At 35.4% G+C, this 18,048-nt stretch overlaps 4 protein-coding genes across 6 annotated transcripts; 1 reads left to right on the top strand and 3 right to left on the bottom strand.

The window, feature by feature from the left end:
- Positions 1-819: 819 nt before the first annotated feature.
- LOC6651650 (hemicentin-1) lies at positions 820-8,349 on the bottom strand. Of its 2 annotated transcripts, none has more exons than XM_047010232.1 (16): positions 7,685-8,349; positions 5,729-5,858; positions 5,438-5,646; positions 4,721-4,831; positions 4,457-4,663; positions 4,179-4,330; positions 3,973-4,117; positions 3,727-3,857; positions 3,500-3,659; positions 3,246-3,416; positions 2,995-3,117; positions 2,740-2,873; positions 2,498-2,672; positions 2,095-2,411; positions 1,819-2,022; positions 820-1,515 (listed from the first exon to the last, which is right to left on the bottom strand). In XM_047010232.1, the coding sequence occupies exons 1-16, from the start codon at positions 7,749-7,751 to the stop codon at positions 1,102-1,104; spliced, it is 2,850 nt and encodes a 949-aa protein (XP_046866188.1). In that variant the 5' UTR covers positions 7,752-8,349; the 3' UTR covers positions 820-1,101. The 2 variants fall into 2 exon arrangements, with proteins under 2 accessions (XP_046866188.1, XP_023036121.1); XM_023180353.2 differs by having other exon boundaries at positions 2,095-2,390.
- A 1,138-nt stretch (positions 8,350-9,487) lies between these two features.
- On the bottom strand, positions 9,488-12,612 carry LOC6651649 (pinin). Its single transcript, XM_002072985.4, has 3 exons — positions 12,366-12,612; positions 11,526-12,307; positions 9,488-9,655 (listed from the first exon to the last, which is right to left on the bottom strand). Exons 1-3 carry the CDS (start codon positions 12,488-12,490, stop codon positions 9,579-9,581), a joined length of 984 nt encoding a protein of 327 aa, XP_002073021.2. The 5' UTR covers positions 12,491-12,612; the 3' UTR covers positions 9,488-9,578.
- Positions 12,613-12,757: 145 nt separating this feature from the next.
- Positions 12,758-15,385, top strand: LOC26529267 (eukaryotic translation initiation factor 4B). 2 transcript variants are annotated; one of them, XM_015176963.3, is made up of 5 exons: positions 12,758-12,878; positions 13,214-14,365; positions 14,434-14,497; positions 14,913-15,039; positions 15,262-15,385. In XM_015176963.3, the coding sequence occupies exons 1-5, from the start codon at positions 12,866-12,868 to the stop codon at positions 15,313-15,315; spliced, it is 1,410 nt and encodes a 469-aa protein (XP_015032449.1). In that variant the 5' UTR covers positions 12,758-12,865; the 3' UTR covers positions 15,316-15,385. The 2 variants fall into 2 exon arrangements, with proteins under 2 accessions (XP_015032449.1, XP_023035715.1); XM_023179947.2 differs by lacking the exons at positions 14,434-14,497; positions 15,262-15,385 and having other exon boundaries at positions 14,913-14,983.
- Positions 15,386-15,876: 491 nt separating this feature from the next.
- On the bottom strand, positions 15,877-17,906 carry LOC6651452 (calreticulin). The gene is made up of 4 exons (XM_002072984.4): positions 17,686-17,906; positions 17,495-17,599; positions 16,628-17,100; positions 15,877-16,549 (listed from the first exon to the last, which is right to left on the bottom strand). The coding sequence occupies exons 1-4, from the start codon at positions 17,765-17,767 to the stop codon at positions 15,998-16,000; spliced, it is 1,212 nt and encodes a 403-aa protein (XP_002073020.1). The 5' UTR covers positions 17,768-17,906; the 3' UTR covers positions 15,877-15,997.
- Between the last annotated feature and the right edge of the window lie 142 nt (positions 17,907-18,048).

Genomic DNA, 18,048 nt, shown 5'->3' with positions numbered 1-18,048 from the left:
AAATAAAATAGACTTCTGATGCTTGATTTTTGTAATGGTGTGAGAATTTTCCGAAAGTGAAGTTTGAGAAATATTATTTGTTTAGCACAATAGTGCAAGAAAACTTAGACATAATATAAATGCAACAATTAACTATTTGAGCAAATTTCAAAAATTCCGCTTTTGGCTATACTTAATATCACGTAAAATCATAAAAATGATTTTCCTTCAAATCCCTAGTATAAAAAAAAGGTTCTTTCTCTGTGTATCAAACCACGTTCATGATAATAATCCATATAGATATATAAATGTATAGGTAGTTTAAAGCAGATATAGAAATGTTTGATCAACTAATTGCCGTTTGTTTTGTTTTTGTTTAGGAAAAGGTTGCTTTAAATTGGTCTAGATTCACTGTTGTTACAAATCGGCCATAAGGGTTAGAAATGCATTAATCCTTGAACCGAAAAAGTATACAAACTTGAAATAGCCGAAGCCAGCTCTCGGCTAATTTTGTCCCAGATTATCATAATTATTATGGCTAGTAAAACATGTTTGACCATTTTATGAACTCTTCTAAGTTTATCGTTTAAAACAAATTCTAAAAACCAGGCGGTAATCCTTAGGATAGTAGGACTTTGAACTGAAATAAAAATCTTGTGATACGCAGGAGTGCACTACATGTGGATAAATAAGCTATTTTTGGCAACTTATTCATCTTGGAAACGCGTGCAATCTTGATTTTGTTTAGTGCATTTAACCAGAAAGCACACAACTAGAAAAACCAAAAAATAACAATTTAACTTTAACTAAATGTGAAAATATGAATTTTCTGTCTAATCACATAAGCTTATTATTATTATTATTAAGGTAACTCAACACTAACTTAATGTCTTAAGATATTCTTGTAAACTAATTATTATACAGGTGGAAAATTAATATGGGGAATGTTATAAAATCTTTAGTTATTTTTGGTATTTTCTTTCTTTTTTTTTAGTTTGCTTTCATAATAAATTGGTATAAAATCGTTAATTTCACGCATAGAAAGTATTAAAATATAATCGACAGAAAGCATGGAATTTGTAGTCACAGGGGTGTATCCTTAACCCTGTGAGACTTCTATAGTCATACGGTGCTATCGCGTTTTAACATTAACGGAGTTTGGACGGTAACTTCATCATCTGACTGGTTTTGATCAACCGAATGGATGCCATTGGCCGCAATTCCAACACAGACCCTACTTCGTTGGGCTTGATTAATGTGATGTAGTGCTATGGTTCGTCCATGGGGGTGTGTTAAAGCATTGGATGGCGAGGTTATGGAGCTGCTAGAAGCGGATGGGGATGATGGTGCATTCGAATCCACAGGCTGTCCATGAATTCGTGCTGGTGGAATGGATAGTTGGTGAAATGTCGAAATGGGTGCCACATGTCTGGCTCCTGCCAAATTGCTGCTGTATCTGGGCCAAGCACCTTGAGACGACTGACGGGGTAGAGTGCACTGGGCAATTGAATTGGAATAAACATGTGGAGTGACATTCTGAAAGCAGCAAAGTAGAAATCGATTAGAAAAATTCACGCATCAATGACTAATAGCATCTATGAAAAGAAATAAAGTATACGCACGGTATACCAGCTACACTAATCAAGAGGGTTTTCTTCACTGGACTTGAACGCAAAAAGTCTGAGCCTACTCAAAGCTTTAGGGGTAAGCCCCAATATATATTTATTCATTAAATCAGCAGGCAATCAAAAAGTAGATTATTAAGAGTTATGACCCTTTAAATCAGTTTGAAGCAAACTCGTAAGCAGTTAAAAGGATATTATTATTAGAACTACTTACAATTGATAGTCCACCAAGAGAATTGGGTCCTTGGCCTTGTATTCCACCACGTAATGTGCAATAGCCAATGCTATGGGAGGCATGTAAAGTCATTTCAGCACCACCCACATGCTGTGGTAGAGATTCATTGACAAGAATTCCTCTGTTAGGACTGCAATTGGCATCAATTGTGGAAATCTGCTGCCTTCTCCTGGCACAATCAATCTAAAATTTAAAGCCAAAGATATTTTTTTAGAGCTAATCATTTGCTATCGAATTAAATAAAGTGAAACACACCATATAAGCTTCTCCCACTTGCTCGTCTGGATCAATCGCTTCAGGTACTACATCTGGGTTCTTTTCATCGCTATCGTCGCCATCTTTGCTGCCTGTACTTTTATCACTTGGTCCAGGAGACTCGTCTCTGGACACATTTTCATTAGATAGTGCTTTTGGTCGACGTCTTGTCGTTGCCGCACAGGGTATACGAAGAGCAAGTATGATAGCCAGGATTGCAACAAGGACAGCCAATGTCAATCCAATGGTTAATGATACCATCGGAGAGAAAAGCAACTCAGCGCGTGGATTATTCGCTAAAGAATTGATAAAGTGCACTGTGATTTAAATATTAAATGTTTAATACATCAAATATTTTGGGTACGCGCAAAGCCAACTAATATTAGATTCTCAAAGGACTTACTTTGTTCAGATGTAAGTTGCTTTTCCGGCATACGAAGCATTGCAGCATTCAGAATAGCCGGATCTGACCGTCCTTTAGAATTATATGCGAAAATCGATAAGCGATATAGACTGCCAGGAACAAGGCCTGAAACTGTGAATCTTGGACTCGTTGATGTGATATTAGCTTTTATTTCCTGAAATATTGTATATACACATATTGAAATCACAAGGTTCCTATACAAGATTAATCTGAAAACTTACGTGGGTGAAAGAATCTTGAAGCTCCAATATAAACAACTGTGGTAATCCGCCATTAAAACCATCACTACAGGTTACAGTTAGCGAGGACATTGATATATTGATTAGGGTACAATTATGCACTTGATCCGGACGTCCTAAATGAAATAGTAAACATAAATTAGCTTTTTATATTTTATACAAGTCTTGCTCAAGCCGTTTTTTTATTTATATTCTAATATATCTGTATGTCTTGTATCACATTTTAAAAAAATTCACCTGCAGCAATTATATGATAGACACAAGGAACTCGTTGTCTTCCAATTCTATTAGACGCTACACATAATAATGTGCCATAATCTAGTTCGGTAATCGGCGTATAAGTTACAATTGACGTGGTTCCTAACAATTAAAGATACAAATTATGAATGTTTTGTTAAGCTAAAGAGATATAGCCACAACTGTAGAGCATATATTTGGGACCCGATTAGAGGGCTCCCTACCCCTTTCCTTTGCCATTAATAACTCACCCGAACGAGTAATATGATTTGTTGCCACATCAATACTTTCAGCGGAATTGTTAAAAGTCCAACTGAAATCCACATCATGGGGATTGGCATCTACCACACATTTGATCTGGGCATCTTCCTGTTTAGCAACTCCATAAATTTTCGGTTGATTTTGAGCACATGTGGGAGCATCTATTTATATACAAATACAATGCAAATTATTGAGATTATTGAGACAATGTCAATAAAAAGAAACTCTTTTATAATAAACTTACATAAAATATTTAGAGGAAATGGCGCACTGATGCCTTCACCTTCTGCATTAAAGCCGACACAAGAGTAATTACCAGCCGTAGATCTTGTAACGCCTTGTAATACTAAGGAATGGTTACTTATTATGACCCCTTGGGAAATATTATGCGGCAATGGGTGACCCTATGAAATATATATATACAGATATAACTCTCTAATAACACTTGAGTTCGTTTACTAAAGTACTTACATTATGGCGCCATTCAATTCTAAAGACCTGCGGATGAGCAACAACTAAACAATCAAAGTAAACATCGGTTCCTTCACGCAGTGCATTGGCATCTAGAGATGTTCCCAAACGGACATAAGCCTCGGGTACATCTGCAAAACATAATTTATTGTTGACAAACATTGTTCCAAGAACAATTCAATTGGTTTTTTCTTATAGGACCTACTAGATGATTGTGTAGGTGAAAAAATAGAAAACTGTACTTACATTGAATATCCAGTTTCCAACCATCTTCGAGTGGTTCCGAGGGTATAGCATGATTATAAGCCTTGCAGGCTAGGAACTTTCCAGCATCTGATTTACTTAGGCTTATTGAAAGAGTACTAGTTGTTTGATTGCCATCACTTGAAGTCTAATAGAAATACAAGTCTTCTATATATACCGAATATATGTATACGATTATATAAACTCACAGTTTCAGTTGTCTTTTCGAGACGAATTCCATTTTGCCACCAAGTTATAACCGCTGGAGGTCTTGACCCGGCACTTTGACATAGAAGATCATATCTTCGACCGGCCGAAAGTGGTTGATGGGCACCCAATAATCGTATATTTAAAGGAGAGACTGCAAAAAATTTAAACAATTAAAACTGGAAAAGTACTTAATCATAAATATAAATGTAATTTATTACAATATTAGAATTGTGTAATAAGTTTCACTCTATAATATCCTAAAATGTAAATGACTTACAGTTCATATCGATTTGAACAACGGATTCCACAATCGAAGCTCTGGGATGGTTAGCAGCTCTGCATGTTAGCCGAGAGTTAAGATCCTCCCTTCCAAGTGGGCCTAGTGAAATTTCACTCTGAATGATTTTGCCACCTGGTAAGTAAGTGGTATCAGATTGTGCTTCAACGCCATCTCTGTACCAGCTAACAGATGGAATTGGATAGCCTAAGAAAGAAGTATTTATAATAATACTCAAAATAAATAACAAAAACTCTTTCTTACCGCCAATAACTTGACATTTCAGTGTCACTATGTCACCTTCGCTATATGGTCCTACCACAGTGGATCTCTCAACATTTGCACTATCTCGAATGACAACTTGTTTTGGTGGAGCTTAAAGAAATCAAACACATTTAAATGTTACAATGTTATCTAGCAAAATCTGCAGAAGACAATAGCCCATATATTTCAAATCCTAAATGACTTTGTTTTCGCCCATATTTATTCACCAAAAAAAATTTAAATAAATAAACCGGTAAACTTAGAAAATGTGTTAACTCTCTACGTCCTGTAGTCCAGACCGGCGCCAGTTCTATGTGTATTATCAAACGCGCCCATCTAAGATATTTGTCTGAGGCCAAGAAAACGTACTAAATCCAATGTTGTGTGGCTCTGTGTGAAATTAACAAAGAGCTAAATTGTTCTTGCTAATTGTTCTCACAAAATGGTATCAGCTGCTAGACCTATTAATTTGTCCTTAATAACATTGTGGAGCAGGCAAAGTTGGAAACTTGTTTCATTCATGTCCATTATTAACTCAAAGTTTGTTGTGCGAAATAAATTACCCAAAACGAATGAATTTCGGTTCAAGTGTTTCTACTTTTGTGGAAATTATTAATTCATTTAACTTGCCCATGTTGAAAATGGTAGTTGCAAAAATGTGAAGTTTGTTAAATGTTTCATCTTAGAACTAGTATATGTTATTTAAATTTTACTTACATATTACATTGAGGCGAACTCGTGTATTAAATGTCTGAGCTTTTAAGAAATCAACCCTGCATCTATATGTTCCCGAATCACTTCCTTGGGTATTTTGAATTGAAAGTTTTCCCGGTTCTTTATCAAAAATAAAGTAGGCTCTGTCACCAAAAACCGATTCATCGGACCATCGTTTCGGAGCCTTTGAAATTCCAGCACGTATATCAACGCTAAATAGGGTTTAGACGAGAATATTTATACGTAGATATGTACTGTTCAAATAGTTGTGCAAATGACCCAAAATTTAATTACCTGTATATGGGAGTTCCTTTGTCATCTCGATACCATAAAACCAAAACGGGTTCGTCTCCATCATATGTTGTTACATTGCATGGAAGGTAAATATTTTCACCAACTAAAGACTCAATTTGATGAAGAGGAACTACAAAAAATAATAAAAATGAAACATTAAATTGCCATTTATATTTGTACACTGACAATGGAATTTCATTATAATATACATACATATGTACATATATGTATGTATTTATAGTGTTTAATTATAGACAAAACATAAGTCCTCTCACAAAATGTGTTCTCTATTTTCGAATCAAGTGCTTCTAAAAACACCATTAAAAATCATGATAAATTTATCAATTTGGAGTGCAAGGGGAGTGGAAGAGGCGGAAAGCCGCAATAATTGTTGTTGTCTGGCAAACACAACTTTTGACAGACTTTTATACTTATTATTCGAAATTAAATTAAAGATTTTAATGTGTGCATATTTATTTGGCCATGTCTAATTTGTCAACATTGAAAAACTTTTCGTTCTCCTCCCTCAATTTAACGACAATGACCAAGGAAACAAACATTTAATGGACTCTCAAAGGCCATGAACTTTGCACCTAAGTTTTATGGGGCCGGCAATTGCTTTTATTCTTTCTGTTGTACTTATCAAACTTTGAATATTATTATTTGTTTTTTCTTTTTGTCGATGTAAATACCATAAAGAGCTTCAACTCGTGGGAACATTTTTACAATTCACTTGGTTTTAGCAATGGTCTGTTTAAATATTGGTTTAGTTATTGTTTCCACAATTTCACATTTACGAATTTTTATTGATGTCAATGGACTTCATTATTTAATTCAATTGGTTGGTTTGCTACAGGATATCTTACACGTACTTATAAGAAGTATCCTATAATAGCAATTGCTCTTCCCGAATCTAAAAAACTAAGTTTCTTCCAGCGCTTCATTTCAAAATTATTAAAATTTTTATTAGAAGAAAATCCTGTTTATCTTCTTTTTTGCTCCAGCATAATCACATTTCACATAGTTCTTTATAATTTTTGTAAAATGTCTTAAAATGTGACTTTAAACCAAATTCAGTTTCAGAATTCAGTTTAGAATTAGTCAATGTATTAACTGTATTAATTAGTGCTTACATATTAATCCATCAGAATTCAGTTTAGAATTAGTCAAAGTATTAACTGTATTAATTAGTGCTTACATATTAAGCCATCATAAATCTTTAAAATTCTAAAACAAAAATGTAGGTTCTACAAACATAACGATTTCCAAACAACTTCTTCAGAGAAACCAATGAATATGTTAGAAGTCGAGACTAACTAAAACAAATCGTTCCTCTTATTTCTAAGATACACATAAATTTTTGATGCTCAACATCAGAGAGCATTCTACTGTTGGGGCGTTATGTTAAAAAATATCACTTATACGACTGGTTAACCAAATAAATGTGAATAGCGCACAAATGAAATAGTTTCTATCAGTTCAATTGATTTTTCTTCTTATTGGCTTTCTCCAATTATTAAATTGCAATATCTAACTTAGACGTACATAAGTTTGTTCGTTTATGTATACAGTGAGACTAAAAGAGATTTAATGAAATGGATAGCATTTTGTAAAAAGTTTAATAACTTTGTCTATAAAAAGTAATAACGCTTTAGATAAAATGTCCACTAAATTACTGATGTACACATATACATACATATTTGGCTATCTATCCATTATCTACATATTGTGTGTAAGATAAAAACATAATTTGGGTTTAAATGTAAGTTAAAGGAAAACTAAGAAACGTATGTAATGGGCTATCCATGTACATTACATCTACTTCAAGTAAATGCACATACATACATATGTATGTAACTTTACATTCAGACCAGTGTATCTAGTATGTATGTATATATATATTTGTAGGCACTTATATATGTATATGTATTTGTAAAGGTAATGCCCTACACTTACCATCTTTACTGCCGAAAGCTGTTTTCAAATGCAGTGATAAAATGAGTAGGAGTCCTACTATATCCATGTTGGTTAATGTTTTGGTTGATTAAGAATTATATGAGTGTGTAGTAATTTGCGCCCGACCGTTTTAAGATATCATTTTTTATTGGACACAATTATACTTGATTTAGATTTAGCACATTCACTTTGTAAGGATCCAGGGGCATTTATATTGAGTATGTATGTGAATAGACACATACATACTAAATTCACTTATGTATCCTAAATTTGTAGTTTTCTATTGGACTATCTCCGCTAAAAGGAAAGACGCATCCTTATAGAAAATATGTATGTACATTCATGTACACTGATGCATATGAATTTTTGTCTGTATATGTGCCCCCTACCGATGTACATACATACATCCTAGGTAAGTAGATACAAAACTTTTTAAGAACACCATGTAACAGCAGCCGGTCGCAAGTCCACACACACTTCTAGGCGTTCCGGAAAGTGATTACATTAATATACATACATAACTTTGTTCGTATATGTGTATGTATGTATATATTAGGGTCTGTGCATTTAAAACTAAAAATCACTGCAACACTTTTTAAGTCAAATCATATCAGTTTATAGGCTCATCATCATCTGCATTTATAGGTGTGTACATCTCATAAATGAAACGAAAAAAATATGTTTTTTTTTTGGCAAATTTAATTCACTGTAATAGAGTTATAATATTCCTTTTCCAGTCGCGAAACGGAACTAACAAGCACATCGCAACTCCGGAGCATTACACCTGCAAACCTGGGATCAAAAGCTTTTTGGGGCTGGCGCCTGCGCCTTGCAAGCAGCTTTTGATGTAAATATTGGAAATATGACCTTTGTACATACAAAGATGCCATTTTCTACGATACCTCTTCCATTTTACGTGGTCCACACTTGTCAGTCCGCATCGCAACATATATTTGTATGTATGCTCATCCCCTATGTACATAAATACATACATACATACATAGTATACTATATGGTATAAATCCCCTATGTACTTCGATTTATATGCATCTATCATTTTCGCATCTATGTAGCTGAATTGCATTTAAATACACACAATTTGTTTGCCCATATCAATAATATTTGATATTCCATTCTCATATCACATATTCCATTAAAAAAAGAATGCATAGAATAAGGCAAAGTGATAGAGTTCCCCAGGGACAACTTTTAGGTGTTGTCATAGTTAAATTTAAATACAATTTGCATTAGTTTAGTACTAGTTATTATATTATCGGTATATTTTGGAAAGCCGTCTTTACTAGTGTAGCATCGGTTACGCTTCATGTCTTCTTGACCTGCATCACTAACACTCGAAAGTTGGCCCTTGTAGTTATTTTTGAAAAGCTTTCTTTAAAATTCTAAAATTAAACCTCTCATTTTAATGCTTGCGACTTCTGTTGTTGACAAGTGAATGAATGCATCTTGTTGAACACAACAAAATAAAAAATATACAATTCGATGTTCAGTCGGGAATAACTAAAGGTATAGATGATTACTATATAGATACTTAACTAATTTAAAAAGAAATGAACATAAAAAACTTTTCAAAAAGGCAAAAATAAATCAAATCAAATTAGATCAAACATTAAAAAAGTGAGGAAAAAGGATAACAGGTTTCCAGTTTTAAAACTTAATTCATTCACACATTTACCCTTTATGGATAAAAGCTTTAAGTCTAATTATTTGGCATTAACTTTAAATGAACAAAGTTTCAATGGATATTCCACTCATTCATAGCGAAATTTAAAACAATATACAATATTTATATTTTTTAAAATAATATATTTTGTAGTATATTTTTAGTACAATGAAAATCCTTAGATTATCCAAATTAATCTCGAAATTAAAGATTCTATTTTTTAGCTACCATGCTTAATGGATTATCATCCCTTGACGCTTTAATCTTATTTTCTTTTGCATTCTTGTCGCCTGAAAACAAAAGTACAAGGTATAAGTAGATTTTAGCAAGTAGTTTTGTTTTATAAATTACATTTTTTATAAAGTACAAGAATAACTTGGTTTTTGGACAATCAACTGTCATAGTATAAGACTAGCATATCCCAATTACTATTAAAAAGTAGTTACAGTGAAACCTCGATATAACGAACTTCGTTATAACGAAAAACCCAATATAACGAATTTTTTGTTAAGTCCCTTGAAAAAACCTCGTTTTTACGAAGTTTTTCATACAAAAAAACACTATAGGTATAACGAATTTTATTTACTGTTAATAGTTCTGGCACTGAGAAAAGAAAATTGTTGGTAATCGGAAAATCGACTAATCCAAGATGCTTTAAAAATATTAAAAGTTTACCAGTGGACTACACCGCAAACAAGAAAGCTTGGATGACTACAGACATATGGTTGGATTACTTGGAAAAATTTGATAAAGAGATGACTAAAGCCAACCGTAAAATTTTATTGCTCGTTGATAACTGCATGGCGCATAAAAATCCTACTTCGCTTAAATCCATTAAATTACAATTTCTGCCGCCAAACGCAACATCGAAACTACAACCTCTAGATCTGGGAATAATTAAAAATTTTAAGCATTTCTATCGCAAAGAGGTGGTCAAAATTTTTATCAATGACATGGAAGAGGGGCGCAAGAGCAATATTAACGTTTTGCAAGGTATCAGAATGGCCCATAAAGCATGGGAAAGCGTAAAACAATCAACGATTGTCAACTGTTTTGCGACATGTGGCTTTGTCGACAGTCCAAATATTACGGCTACAAACGATTGTATTCAAGACAGTGAAGAATGGCTTGTCATTAAAAACCATTTTAATTTGGATGAACATTTTGACGATTTTGTTACCTTCGATGACAATGTTAGTGCTTCGGGGCCTTTAACTGATGATGACATTGTTGGTAGTTTTGCGAAGACAGTCGATGTTGTCGAGGAGGAAGAAGAGGAGGAAGAAGAGCTAGAAACGGTTATCACCGCAAAAGAAGCTAAGCAAATGGTTGAAAAACTACAAACTTTTCTTGAGGCACAAGAAGCTACACCCCAGACTACTTTTGATGGCATAGCATCTGTTGCACAAACTATAGATGGCTGTATTCAAAACTTGCGCAAACAAACTAAAATAACCAATTACTTTAATAAAGTCTAATAAAAAAAAAATGTTTATTTTTTGTATATTTACCCCCTTTCAGTGCAATTTAGCATTATTTTGGTGGAAACAATGTTTATAACGAATTTTTTTTCAGATTTCTTTAAATTTCGTTATACTAAGGTTTTACATTTCAGTACCTATAGCGAATCAATAGATATAACGAATAATTTTGCGATCCCCCTCAGATTCGTTATATCGAGGTTTCACTGTATTTAAAATAACTTTCGCGCAAGACTCTGCATATCTCGGCAAAAATATTGAAAATATTTATAAAATTTTGTTTTAACAAATTAATAACTGCTGTCCAAAAGATCAAGCTACTTATTGTTAGCTTTATTTTCAATGTTTCCTGAATTCTTATACAGTGAAACCTCGATATAACGAACTTCGTTATAACGAAAAACCCAATATAACGAATTTTTTGTTAAGTCCCTTGAAAGGACTAAGGTTTTACATTTCAGTACCTATAGCGAATCAATAGATATAACGAATAATTTTGCGATCCCCCTCAGATTCGTTATATCGAGGTTTCACTGTATTAATGTTCGATGAAAACAATAATTGTTTATGTAAAATATGTATAAATAAATTGATTTTTAAAACTTATGTGTAACGTGTTTTTTCAAGGGCACAAAAAATTGTATAAGCAAATCCGCGAATTTTCGAGGGATTTACTTACATTTTTGTTTACTGCCACTTTCCGTCTCGAATTCTTCGAAATCAGCATTGCTCTCATCCATGGCATTCTCATCGTCCGTGTATTGCGATCGTTCCAAGTCCCTGAGCTCAGCATTGAACTCATCACGTCGCCCTTGCAGAAGACTGTCTATTTCGGTGCTGCTCTTCTGAAGAAGCCTCTCGGTAATTTCATTGTGGTTCTGTGGCCGGTAAAATATGTGCGGCTTTGCTTTTGTTCGAATTTGTTGCTTTTGCTGCAGCGTTGCTGTCTCCCATAGCTTAAAGTCTTTCAGTCGTGCCATTTTGGTCTCCAACTGTTTGATCTCGAGTTGTTTGCGCTTCCTATCCGAAAATAAAGATTCACGTTCTTTTTTTAATAATGCCCGCTCTTGCAGTTGTTGCTGTTCGAGTTTTCTTTCTATCTCAGCCTTTTTATCTTCTTTGGTTTTTAAACGCGTCTCCTCCTGGCAAAACTTCTGCAATGTGCCCAGCAGTGATCCAAACATACGCCGGTTTCGTGCCCTTGATTCGGAATCTGTTCCCTGAGCCTCAACAACCTCCTTTCTAGATGGCAATTCTCGAATTACTCTTGAATTGAGCCGCGGCGTTGGCCCACGGGTCTGTACCTCCTCATTGGCGGGCCGGGCGAATGGTGACTTTGCATCGTTAATTTTTAACCGGCGTTGCTTATTTTTGGAGAACTCATTTCGCGTTGATGGTGTCTGTCTCTCATTGTTGAACTCGCTTCTCTTGTTGTCATCCTCGTATTTATATTTGTCCGTTCTAAAAAGAAAACATGATTACCATACAGGCAGATGGCTTTGGGGATGCATGTACATACCTTATGTCCCGTCCAACAAAGCGACGAATGTTCTCATTTAGTGACACTAGCGACTGTTTGGCTGTGGTTAGTTCTGCTTCTAAATCACCCACGGACGAAATTCCAAGCTTCACCTCGTCTGCCATTATTTATTTCTTCCAATTGATTGAAATAACACGATATATTTATGCTCATAAATTCACGTTAATTGTACAATTTCAATCGCAACAACAAACAGTATTAAACAGTGGTGCAAGTAGTGTTGGAAAAGTGGTTATTAATACTGCTGAATTGAATTATGACAACCCTGGCAAAAAAAAAAAAACATACAGTATTTACGTCTTTTCTCGACGTTTTACTTTACGTTTTATATACTGGTGACATTAGTGTTAAGCAACGACACATTTAGTTTTATTATCAATACTACAATTCTGGTGAAACGGAACTCTACTCAAAGCAAGCGAGAAATATTGAAAGATCTCGTCAAAATTTAAGTGTTTTTTTCGTGTATTATTGTAAAGATGGCATCTACAGGTACGTGGTTAAGAGATATGTAATACAAACGCTGATTGCCTTGCAATATATGTGCAGATGTGTGTGTAACTGTCATTAAAAATTCTGTGCCAAATGCCCTCGTGGTTTAATTTCGACACGTAATACATACATACATACATGTGTGCCTGCATATGTACATACATGTACGTGCATATGAACAATTCCAGTTGATATGTACAAAGGCATTAACCAAAATTAAGTAGCACATCATAGCTATATATCGGTACATACACATACATACATATTAAATGATGATACTGCAGTTATTGTATGATGTAAAATAAACTAAGAGTTTGCTTTACTCTTTTTTCCAGGCAAAAAAGGTAAAAAGAACAAGGGGACCGTCATATCGTTGCAATCATTTCTTTCGAACGGTGACACACCCGCTGGAACAACGCAAGTTTCAAAGAAGGTCCGAAATTTGGACGGCGACGACAGTGACGATGGGGGCCACACACTACCCTTAGTTTATCAGCTGCCAACTGCTCCCCGGGCAAATCGGATATTTGATGACGATTCTATTCCTCACAAGCCCCCATTTATAGCTTATATCAACAATTTGCCATTTGATGCAAACGAGGATGACATATACGAATTCTTTGGAAACATTAATCTGGTGTCGCTCAGGTTACCCAGAGAAGATGGCGATACTGGCCGCTCCCGTGGTTTCGGTTATGTTGAATTGGAAAACCGAGACGATTTGATCCATGTGCTCAGTTTGCCAGATCCATCCATTAAGGGACGTCGTATTCGTATCGAATTGTCCAATGAAAATGATCAGCAAAATCGCCAAAAGGGCAATCGCCGTTTTGAAGGATTTGGCAATAGTGACAGGGATAACAGGGACTCGGGCAATTGGCGCCGAGACAGTCAGAACAATGGCACAGGCTCGAGTGGTTATGGCAACAATTATGATCGTGGTTTCAACCGCGATCGTAAGCCGATTGTGGAACGGGAGGAAAACAATACACCAGGATCATGGCGCACCAGTGTCAGAACTCAGTCAAATGATTATTCACCTCCACGCAGAGATCCAGATCAGGGTGACAGATATAGGGAAGGACGTGGAAGACTTAATAACGAACGTTATTCAAGAGATGATGTCTCCAATAGTACTGCTGAAGAAAGACCCAGGTTAAATTTGAAACCTCGTACGTTGCCATTGCCAGAGATTGTCACTAAGCCAGAAGAGGAGGAACCTGAACCTGTTGAGGTTACCGAAGTGAAAGCTGCATCATCAGCAAATGTATTTGGATCAGCTAAGCCAGTCGATACTGCCACTAGGGAATTGGAAATCGAAGAACGTCTAGCCGAAGCCCGCCGACAAGATAAAGCTCGTCAGGAGACAGAGGAGATCAATGAGAAACTGTCAGAGGTGCAAATAGACAAGAATGATAACGAAAGCGTCGCTCCAAGTGTGAGCTGGCGTCGTACAGATAACGAAGACAGCAAAAAAAATTCACAGGGTAATTATCCTACTTATGTTTATGCGTACTCTTTGGCTTATATGTTAAAGTATGCTTACTTATTCTAGATGAACGGCGTCGAGATGACGGAGAGTATAATAGATTCAATAAGCAACGCGATCGCAATGACAGGTGTGTGTAATGACAACACTAAATGTTTTACAAGGCGACAGTTTTAAAGGAACTGTCGTAACAAATTTGCAGGGACTTTTTAGTTGGAAATTAGTAAATCCGAAACCACAATATACAACAAAAATAGGTTTTAAATGTAGATCTGTTTTCAATTAGCTAACTCATACACAAGATTGTATAAGCTTGAAAGTTGGCTAAACCCAATTTTTTAGGTTTAGGTGAATAATTTACATTAAAAAAAAAAAACCATACACTTTATTGACCAATTGACCTAGAAAGCTGTAAGAGAAACCTAAATAGGTTATGGTCAGTTTAAATTAGTTTTTTAGGGAATTAAAAATGGATAGACTTCAACCTTTAACTATAAATTTTAACATTTTGACATCAATTAATTATTTTTCTTATTATTTTCAAGATATGAGAATTCCAAAGGAAAAGTAAACACAAAAGGTGATGGAAAGTTGCGAGAGGAAAGCAAAAGTAAACGAGATACACGAAGCGAGCGTCCACTGCCGAAATATCAACCAAATCAGGCTGGACCGGTAAGCAAATCTATATTTAATCAATACATTAAATCAGCAATGACTTGGCCTGTTCTTGCTAGGCAACAAATAAAAACTAATTTAGCTTTGAATCGAAATCCTAACAATACACTTTGGAATATTTAGATATCAGCCACAACTTAGACTTGATGCTGTGTATAATATTGAGTTTAGATAAATCAAAAATCAATTAATATGGATATATATGTATTTTCGTTACAGACTTTGCAATCTTCCAACAAATATTCTGGACTTGACGATGAAGGATCTGAATAATTAATATTTGTATGTTTCTAATAAACAATTAAATGAATTAAAATAAACACATACCGAAAAATCAATCTGAGCTGTGTGTTTTTCTTTTATATGGCTTCCCGGTACAGCTGTGTATAATCAGTTGTGCTATTAAAAATTGAGATAGGTTACGTTAAATGTCTTTGACATATCTATAAATAATAAACAACAAATATTGACTAAGTTTGAATAACATCTAATTGTTTTTAATATTATCTTAGACAACAAAATGCCATTAGCCGGGTATTTGTTTTTTCTACAAACCCAGATTTAGCAAGCGAAAGTTCAGTCTCAATAGAATACATTTGTTATTAGTCAAGATATGAATCTGAACAGGTTTTGGTCTGACGAATCACAAATAACCACGTAGACATAGAACAAACAATTCATGAAATTCGTTAATGAGCTTTAAAAACTTCTTGATGTTTATTATTAATCCTTTCCCCTGCTGGATTTTATGCCAGTCGGTTTATCTGACATTTTTTCTCCCAAGGTATTGACCAAAGTTTGTTTTGTAGGTACATATACAAAAAAAAACCAAAATAATTTATTAATTATATATTATAAGTCTTGCAAATTGTAATTGTGGATAGTGTGCTCCAACATTTAAGAAACTCAAACACAAAAAATACTCAATATTCATTGGTGTACATTCTTAAACCGATTACAACTCATCGTGTTCACTCTGTTCTGTTTCTGATTTGGAGTCATCCTTATCGTCCTCTTCGTCATCATCATCTTCGTCATCCTTGTCTGAGGATTTCTTGGCCTCCTCTTCATCCTTCTTACGCTGTTCTTCATCCTGAGCCTCTTTCACCTTCTTCTCACCAGCCTGTGTTTCCTTAACGCCAGCTGCTGCCTTAGATGCTAACTCGACGTCGTCGGTGATGAGGACATTGTCGAATATCGTGCCAGATTTCACTTGCCACAAATCGAAGCCAAGTGTGCACACTTCCTTACGGAGGTAGAGTTTATCATCTGGAGTGTATTCTGGGTTATCGATCTCTGGATGCTCCCAGGCTCCTTTGTAATTGGGGTTATCCAACTGCTTTGGTTGCCATTCACCCTTGAATTCTGGATTGTCTACCATTGGTGGCTCCCATTCACCATCCATCTCATCATCCCAATCTTCTGGCTTGGTGGCATCGGGATCTGGAATGTGTTCTGGCTTGTCCCAGTCTTCTGGTTTCTTATCATCAGGGTCGGGAATGGTGGCCTATTAATAATGAAATTGAATAAAAATTTTAGATTCACATTCAAAATTTTTTCCTGCAACCTTTTTGTATATACTAACCTTATCATCCCAATCTTCGGGTTTCTTTGCATTTGGATCCTTGATTTTCTTTGGTGCCAGGAAATCCCAATCATCTTCGAGGTTTCCAGATTCAACTTTCTCGTTATCGATAAGAACTTCATAGGTGTTATCTGGTTTCACGATTAGCGTGTAAAAGTGGGTGTACACGTCATCTTTGCATCTGATATCCTTATTAATCAAATGGTTCTTTCCCTTGTAGCTGAAGATGACATGGACTTTCTTGGTACCGGGTCCGCAAATATCTGGTCCAAACATAATTTCATAGGGCGACTCGCCGTGCATGTCGGTCTGGTCCAGGGAGCAATCGAACAGCTTCACATAACCACCACCGCAATCGATATTCTGTTCATGTTTCACAGAGAACTGAATAACCAGGGGCTTATCTTCATTGGAGAAACCATCGAATTTCCTGGACACGGCATAAAAGCGGGCATCTTGAGATGTCTGGATTCCTGTTGAAAAAGAGGTGTGGGGTTATGTTAAAAATATCCAAATACCTATTAATGCATATATATTTGGAATATACACGTATTTGTTTATCTATGTATGTGTTTTGTGTGTGTGTGTGTGTACATGTGCGTCATTTGGAGAACACATTTGGGAGAGAAAAATTCGAATATTTGTCACCCGCTAAATTGAAAACCTCGAAAAATCCCAACTAATTGGCGATATCTTGAAAAAAGTTTTGAAAGACGCATTTTTATGAATCGAAAATACCATTTCTTTGCAAAAATGATAGTTTGTTGAAATTTTGAAAAAGGATGCGTCTGGGACTTGCGATCCTCTGAGCAAATGGCTCGAAAACACTCCCATAAATAACACAAAAATTTTCATAAATTAACTCACCTTGATCTGCCTTTTCATCATTGAAGAAAGAGCCCGCAGAAAGAACAAATTTACCAAGCTCCTTTCCAGGATGTTTGCTGTATATCCACGTGTCCTCCCAGTTTGCTGTTTCCAACATAAACGATGCAAAAATTAGTTTAAAACAAATATCCACCGACGCGATCCAATCCAATTAAATTTAATCTACTTACAACTGTCGAAGTTCTCCTTCAAGAACACTTCTCCGCTGACATAGCCAGCAATTGCCAAAAATGCAACCAATATTTCGTGCATTTCAAAAACGACCGATTCACAAGACTACACAAATTCGAATAAATTTTTTTTCTTTTTTCGCCGTGGACCAGAAGCCGCTGGGGTGGGTGAAAATGCAGAAAACGCCGGCAAGACGGTTTTTAGGTATGGAGAATTAAGTGGGCGAAAGCGGGACGTATACTATACTGAGTGGGTAAACGCGTTGTAATGGTTTGATTGGTCACATGTGGACGAATCACAATGTACTACGTATGTTTCGATATAATCAGATCCAGTGGTGTTTTCCGATGATGTCAATTCCA

This window comes from Drosophila willistoni, chromosome 3R, assembly GCF_018902025.1.
Source record: "Drosophila willistoni isolate 14030-0811.24 chromosome 3R, UCI_dwil_1.1, whole genome shotgun sequence".
In the NCBI taxonomy this organism is placed as follows: domain Eukaryota; kingdom Metazoa; phylum Arthropoda; class Insecta; order Diptera; family Drosophilidae; genus Drosophila; species Drosophila willistoni.
Note: the sequence above shows the minus strand (reverse complement) of the source record. Positions and strands in the feature narration are given on the sequence as shown.